The sequence below is a fragment of the Panicum hallii genome, chromosome 6, assembly GCF_002211085.1.
Source record: "Panicum hallii strain FIL2 chromosome 6, PHallii_v3.1, whole genome shotgun sequence".
Lineage (NCBI taxonomy): Eukaryota > Viridiplantae > Streptophyta > Magnoliopsida > Poales > Poaceae > Panicum > Panicum hallii.
In genome coordinates, this window is record NC_038047.1 from 33,737,392 (window position 1) to 33,743,968 (window position 6,577).

At 51.5% G+C, this 6,577-nt stretch overlaps 1 protein-coding gene across 1 annotated transcript; it reads right to left on the minus strand.

Annotated features, from left to right (window-relative positions):
* Window positions 1-1,067: 1,067 nt before the first annotated feature.
* On the minus strand, window positions 1,068-2,979 carry LOC112897180. The gene has a single exon (XM_025965422.1). The coding sequence runs from the start codon at window positions 2,791-2,793 to the stop codon at window positions 1,351-1,353; it is 1,443 nt and encodes a 480-aa protein (XP_025821207.1). The 5' UTR covers window positions 2,794-2,979; the 3' UTR covers window positions 1,068-1,350.
* Between the last annotated feature and the right edge of the window lie 3,598 nt (window positions 2,980-6,577).

A 6,577-nucleotide genomic window follows, 5' to 3' on the forward strand; every position in this document is an offset into this window, starting at 1 on the left:
GAGGATTTCTTTGGGGGGATGGCGGCGGCGCTTGGTCCCGATTGGGGATTTTGGTGGCTCTTGGCAAAATGCAGATTGGAAGCACGGTTTATCTCACTGTTGCCGCGGGGTTAAATAACCAGCGGGATGGGGAAAAGTTACTGTTCTGAAGTTCAAGAGTCGCTTTTGGGAATATTCCGAAGTTGAGGGGTCATTTGGTGGACTGATTGGATTAAATATTCGATTAATTATTTTTTTAGGGCTAATCAGCCCGAAAAAAGGGGTTTTCGAATTTCTGATCTAAATCCATCATTTGTATCATCACTTTGGTACTTTCTCAAGGTGTCATTGTTTAGCTTGCATGCCACGCTTTTTGGACCCTTATCTCCAACTTTGTGTGATTTGGATTCAAGGCTCGGGGGCTGCGGGATACGTGGCATCGACTACTTATTTTTCAAATTTCTTTGAAGGATAAGGAGGATTACAGATTGATGGGACCCTCAGCCTGCTTCTTCGATTCAACCTAAGGCTCGGGGGCAACTCCATATGGAGTGCGATTTTTCAATCGCACACCATGTTAAAAATAAAATTCGGGGCATGAGCACCTCATAGCTTCGATGCAGCCAAGCAAGTACTCGAAGAAGGATTTCAAGGTGAAGCTTCAGAAGAAGTCGAATACTGCTTCGAAAGTACTCGATAAGCCTGCAGTACTCAGCTACGAAGTGCTCGGGGGCTTGTCAGACCCGGGGCCACCGGGCTGGGTACATAACGTAATTTAAAGAGGTCTAAGAGATTAAGTTCGTCTTATCTCTTATTTATCTTGTTTATCTCTTATTTATTCCGTTTAAATAGGAGATAGAGCTAACCGATACAGAGGGAATCTACTCGAGATATGTTCTGGTATGATTCCTTGGCTGGTGTTGGTTAGTATCTTTGTAACCCTGGCCTCTTGGATATATAAGGGAGGTTAGGGATCCCTCTCAAAACAGAAGATCATTAGGTCATTCTATACCAAAGGGAATACAAATCACCATACAGGACGTAGGGTGTTACGCTCCGTGCGGCCCGAACCTCCTGTGTTCCTTGCACCTTCGAATTCCTAATCTCGGCGTCTCCTCACCCAAAACTTACCACCTTGGGTATATCCCTCGGTGGGCAGCCGGTTAAACACCGACATCGTCGTCTATAGAATCTTGGAGGGTACCGATGATCTCTCCATTGAACATTATTTACTATTACTAATAACAAACTTTTTTTTCATGTAAAAGAGTAGGGAAAAAAAGGACAAGCAAGATGTACTAGACACACCTATATTGACTTGTCGTGGGCACACCGCACAGCTGTACATGGTGGTCACTTGTCACTGAATTCCTACGTGCCCCCTGGTGTGTAGCTCAAAACAGAGTACACCGCTTGCACCACCGTGCAAACCAGCCCCAGGGCCGCCGCCGCGAGCCCGACGGCGAGCCACGGGTTGCTGAAATACTTGAGCATCAGCCACGCCGCCCACCGCCGCGGCCGGCTCTGGAACCGCCCCTCCAGCGCCTGCCACTTCACGTACAGGTAGTTGCCGGCGGGGTCGTCGGCCCCGAACGCGACGCCCCTGCAGAGCCAGGCGAGGCGCTCGGCGACCTCGCTGTGGCCGCCGAGCCCGTGCGAGATGATCCCGCGCTTGGACAGGAGCTCCACGTCCCGCGGCGTGCACGCCAGCTGCGACACGAAGACGCAGTACGCCGTCACGCGGCTCCCCGCCACCGCCGGGTTGCTCTGCTCCAGCGCCATCAGGTTGCGCAGCAGCCGCCACGTCTCGGCGTCGACGTTCAGGCGCGGGATCTCCAGCGCGCCGCCGCGGCTGTCCAGCTTCACGTCGAGGATCGAGCAGGCGCCGCCCTTGCCGCCGAGGGGCCGGGCCCTGAACCCCACGCCGGCGCAGTGGTACTCCGTCGCCGTGCGCCACCGCCCCACCGGACGCCTGCCGCCGGTGACCTTGCCGCCGGCAGTGGGTGGCGACAGCGCGGTGGGCGTGAAGTGCACGTGCAGCAGGTGCAGGAGGTTGCCTGGCTCGGCCGCCGCCGGCGTGGCCACCGAGTACTGCTGCCCCTGCAGGAGCTCCCGGACGTACCCCGCGATCGCGTCCGCCGCGGAGACGCCGGCGTCCGGAACGGCGAGCCGGTGGATCGTGTCCACGACGAAGAACGGTATCTGATTCTCCGCGAGATATAGCACGTCGCGCACCACCGCGACGGCCTCCATCATGTCGCCGCCCACCGACGGCGCTTCGGTGCGGCTGCGGCAGTGCCGGTGCGGCCCTCCCTGGACGTGCCCATCGGCCCCGGGAGCGCCGCCGCCACCGTTCCCGCGGCGTCCAGCTGCCTCGGCGACGCGGCCGAACCGGACGAGCACGTAGCAGGCGTCGAGCAGCAGCATGCGCACGAACGCCGCGCTGTGCATCTGCCGCTCGAACGTGTGGGCGTAGCAGCTCCTGGCCCTGTCCTCGAGGCGCGCGACCTCGCCGAGGTAGTCCTCCAGCTCCAGCGTCGCGCCAGCGGTCGCCGCCGACATGACGTCGTCGAGGGTCCTGATCTTCTCGTCGTCCCTGGCGAGGTGCGGGTTTCTGATGCGGTGGTAGGGGCCGATGGAGACGTGTTGCGGGGCGTACTCCTCCGGGTCGACGTTGCGGGTGGGCTCGCCGACCTCGGCGATGACGATGGGGCAGCCGCTGGCGAGCCGCGGCGCCGGCGCGGCCGCGTCGGCCAGCTCCTCCCTGAGCTGCCGGGCCAGCAACTCGATGTCCACGGCATGGGAATCACCCATTTGTCAGTAGGCAGGCAGGAACGGAGACCAATTGCCTTCCTTGCTAGCACTCTGCTCTGCAGCCCTGCTGAGCAAGCAATGGAACTAGCATCTGGTGGTGGTTCGGCATGTATAGATAGGTTTCTGCAGCAACATGGAAGGCGCGTGCACAATCTTTCCACTCGAACTTTGCATCCCGGCCACTTGAAATTTGGAAAAAGGCTACTTGGAAAAAAAAGGTTACTTTTATTGGCAGATTTTGTTTGCAACAAGCAGCATAGCTTTAGAGCTCACAAGTCAGTCAAGCACTAAGCATGCAGGCCCGATCTGCCGCTTTCATCTTTTGCCTTTGCGAGAGGAACCAAGGAAGGACAGATGGGTTTGGCCACACACACTGAATTTGCTTCCCTAGCCTCGTCAGTAGGTTGACCCCGAGTCAATGGCCAAAAGCCAGTGTTAAGGACAGAGGATAAGTGTGACCAACATGTTCTCGAATGGGTTTGTAGAGTGGCTTCTAGATGCACCTTTGTTTTTCCAGAATCTTCTTTTAATGCTCCTATGATATCCCTTCGTTTTTAAATATATGAGGTTTACGTATTTAAAACCGAAGAGAGCATTAGCTTGTCATAAACATCATATGTCTGCGAGACATAAGTCCCCCAAGCACTATGTTTTTGCCAACTCTTCTCTATTGTTTACACTTTTTCCTTAAGCACATGGTAGCAATCAACAACAAAAACTGCACTATGACTCGCCCAACAAGAAGGATTTGATTCTCATAGGTTCCTTTAGGCTCCTTTTTCCCTCAACCGTGAAGGTGAGGGTAGGAACAAACAAGCTTTTAATACAGTCTTTTTCTTCAAAATTTTTTTAAGGCTATTCTCAGGACAAGTATCATATGAGTTTCATTCATTCTCATTAAATAACATGCCACATAGGCAAAAGTGATGACATGGCAAGCAATTTACGAGGAAAGAGAAGAAATAGAGTTTCATGGTGATGAAACTTGGTGTATGCAGTTACCATGAGCCATGAAACTAGAATGAAACTCCATTGAGAGGATTTGAGTTTCATCTACATAAATTCATCAACTTCTATTAGTCACATGGCACATTTGATCACAACACCAATTAACACTTAAATGTGACAGCTTATCTATGAAACTGTGCATTGAGGGGGATTGTTTCATTCCCGTGTCAAGATGACGTGTTAGTCTTGGTAACTGAGATTGGCATAAGGTGAGAGAACACGTAAAATTCTGATGCTCATCAAATTGCATGGTTGGAGATGGTGGTTCAAGATTAGGATCGATTTTTCTTTTAACATTGCTTGGCTTTTTCTTATGAGCGTTGTGATTTTCTCACTTTAATGCTGTTATTACTGTTTGGATATCTTTGCACTCTATTAATCGCAAGTATAATATCCTCCACCCCTCCAAAATGGATACAATGGATTATCTCCTGAAAGGACTATCCTCCACTAAATTTCCCCTGACGGTCACTTACCCAAGGATTTGCTCCATGAGCATTCAAAGAAGCCCTTAGTTTAGCGGTGGAGAACTTCTTTGAATGCTCACTAATACTACGAGTGACCAAGTTTGACGATTATTGGGCAGACTCCTCCTAGTCGAGCTAGGCTGCTCTAGTGCCAAGTTTTTTAAGACCAAAGAGAAGGACTAAAAATTGAGTTTGCTAGAACAAAGGTGCATCTACAAGGAGAAATTTCATTATTTGGGAGTCAATTCAGGTGCCTTTCATAATTTGGATCTCAATTTGCATGGCTTTCACAATATGACACCCAACATGCGAATTGTTCTAGTTCTGGTGTTTTTGCCGATTTTCACTTCTTTTCTCTTTTCATTCCCTATTTCAGCCCATGTGAGATTCCTATTTTGTCCCTGCCCCATGACACCTAATTCATCACCTCATAATTAAATCAGACTCCGTCTCGCCTTTTCTCTCTCTCATGTTCCTTCTCGCCCGCTGCCACTGCTCATCTTGCCTAAGGCCACCACTCATCCCCACACCCCGCGGCCAGTCCTCTCACCTACCCCTAATCCTCCCATTGCTCCTCTCGATCGACCTCCACCTTTCCTTCGTAGGCATGCTGTAGGCATCATTGACCATGTCCACAAGCAAAGCCACCCGGGTTAGGTGAGGATGGGCGGTGCTTGTTGTTGCACCGCTGCCGCCTCTTAGTGTTGTTCCACGACCTTCCGCTTGCTGTTGCATTGCCGCCCCTGCTAGCTGTTGAGCCGCCGCATGCAGTGGACCATGTGACCGATCTTCCTCTGATTGTTTGTCTAGTATGCAAGGATCTGAGGGTTGATGCACTGACCACCATGAATTCCCTCAGGAACTGCAGCAGGTGTTTCTTCAAGTGCCCCAGGAATCATCAATATGTGAGTGATTTCGTGTAATTCATCGGTTCTGTTAAATGGATGTGAATTGAATCCAAAAGTTGAGTAAATTCAATCCTGTAGCAAGATCGTATTGTTTACTGAGTGGAGAAAGGATTTCTTGGGAAAATTCTTTTGGTGGATGCCATCCTTGAATTGATGCAAGAATTGGAGCAGCTGCAGATAGGATTAAATGAGATGAAGGAGGAGATGGTAGTGATGAACAATAGAGAGCCTAGAACAAATAGATCTTATGTTGCAATGTGATGCATAAATGTAGTTCTTGTGTTGTCAGACATCCTTTTGTTTGTACTGAAGTAGAATATGATGTATTGTATGCACTCAAGCAGAAGAATGAAATTGCAATGAAATATAGGTTGTGTTGTGTGGTCTATTAACTGACAATTTCACACATCTTTTTTTTTTGGAATTTTGGCAGCATGTAGCCTTAACATATGCATATGAGGGGAAAAACAAGCAGGTCCATACGTACTGATAACATGATCATCCAGATTTAACAAATTCCAGATTAATGACATGTTGGTCCATACATCATAAACATCACAGTTTCATATCTAGAAATTGAACAAATTAATATTACAAAAAGCATGCATACAACCATAAGGTTCAAAGTTTCATGACAGGTTCAAAGAATACATACATCTATAACAATCATATATGAAATGGCAATTAATTGTTTGGCTTCCTTGGAGTGAGCTTTTTCTTCACAGCTCTTTTTGCGAGACTTTCTTGACCTGCTAGTAGTGATCATATGGTCAGTTGTACCCATAGAAGAAAAAACCAAACCAGGTCTAAGGATGGCAATGGACACGAATTATCCGCGTTCCCGCGGGTAAAAAACCGTTGGGTATGGTTTTGGGTACCATTTCATATCCGCGGGTACGGGTACGGATAGCAAATAATATCCACGGATATTTTTAAAATGGGTAACAAAAATTACTATCCGTACCCGAATCCGCATCTGACATGTGGGTCCACATCGAAACCATATATATAACGAAAACCCTAACCCTAACTCTCCCACACTCCCACCCCCACTCCAGCAGCCCAGCCGCCGGCGCCCCCTCCCACCCGCCCCACCCGACCGCCCGCGCCAGCGCTCCCCCCCCCCCCGGGCGGCGGCTCCGGCTCCGGCCGCCCCCCCCCCAGCTCCGGCCGCGGGCCGATCCAGCCCCCCCCGGCCGCCCACCCCGCGCCCCCACCCCAAGCTCCGGCCGCGGGCAGATCCAGCTCCGCGCGCCCGCCCCCCTGCGGGCACGCCAGGCCGGCCGCCCCCCCCCCCCCCCCGGCGCCCGCCGGCGGCGCTAGGCCCCGCCCCCGCGCGCCGCGGGTCTCCGCCGCTCCCCCCCCTCCCCGCCCGCCGGCGGCGCTAGGCCCCGCCTCCGC

What these genes read in the sequence shown, in the direction of transcription:
- LOC112897180 (XM_025965422.1), bottom strand. Translation starts at nt 2,793, where the DNA reads ATGGGTGATTCCCATGCCGTGGACATCGAGTTGCTGGCCCGGCAGCTC.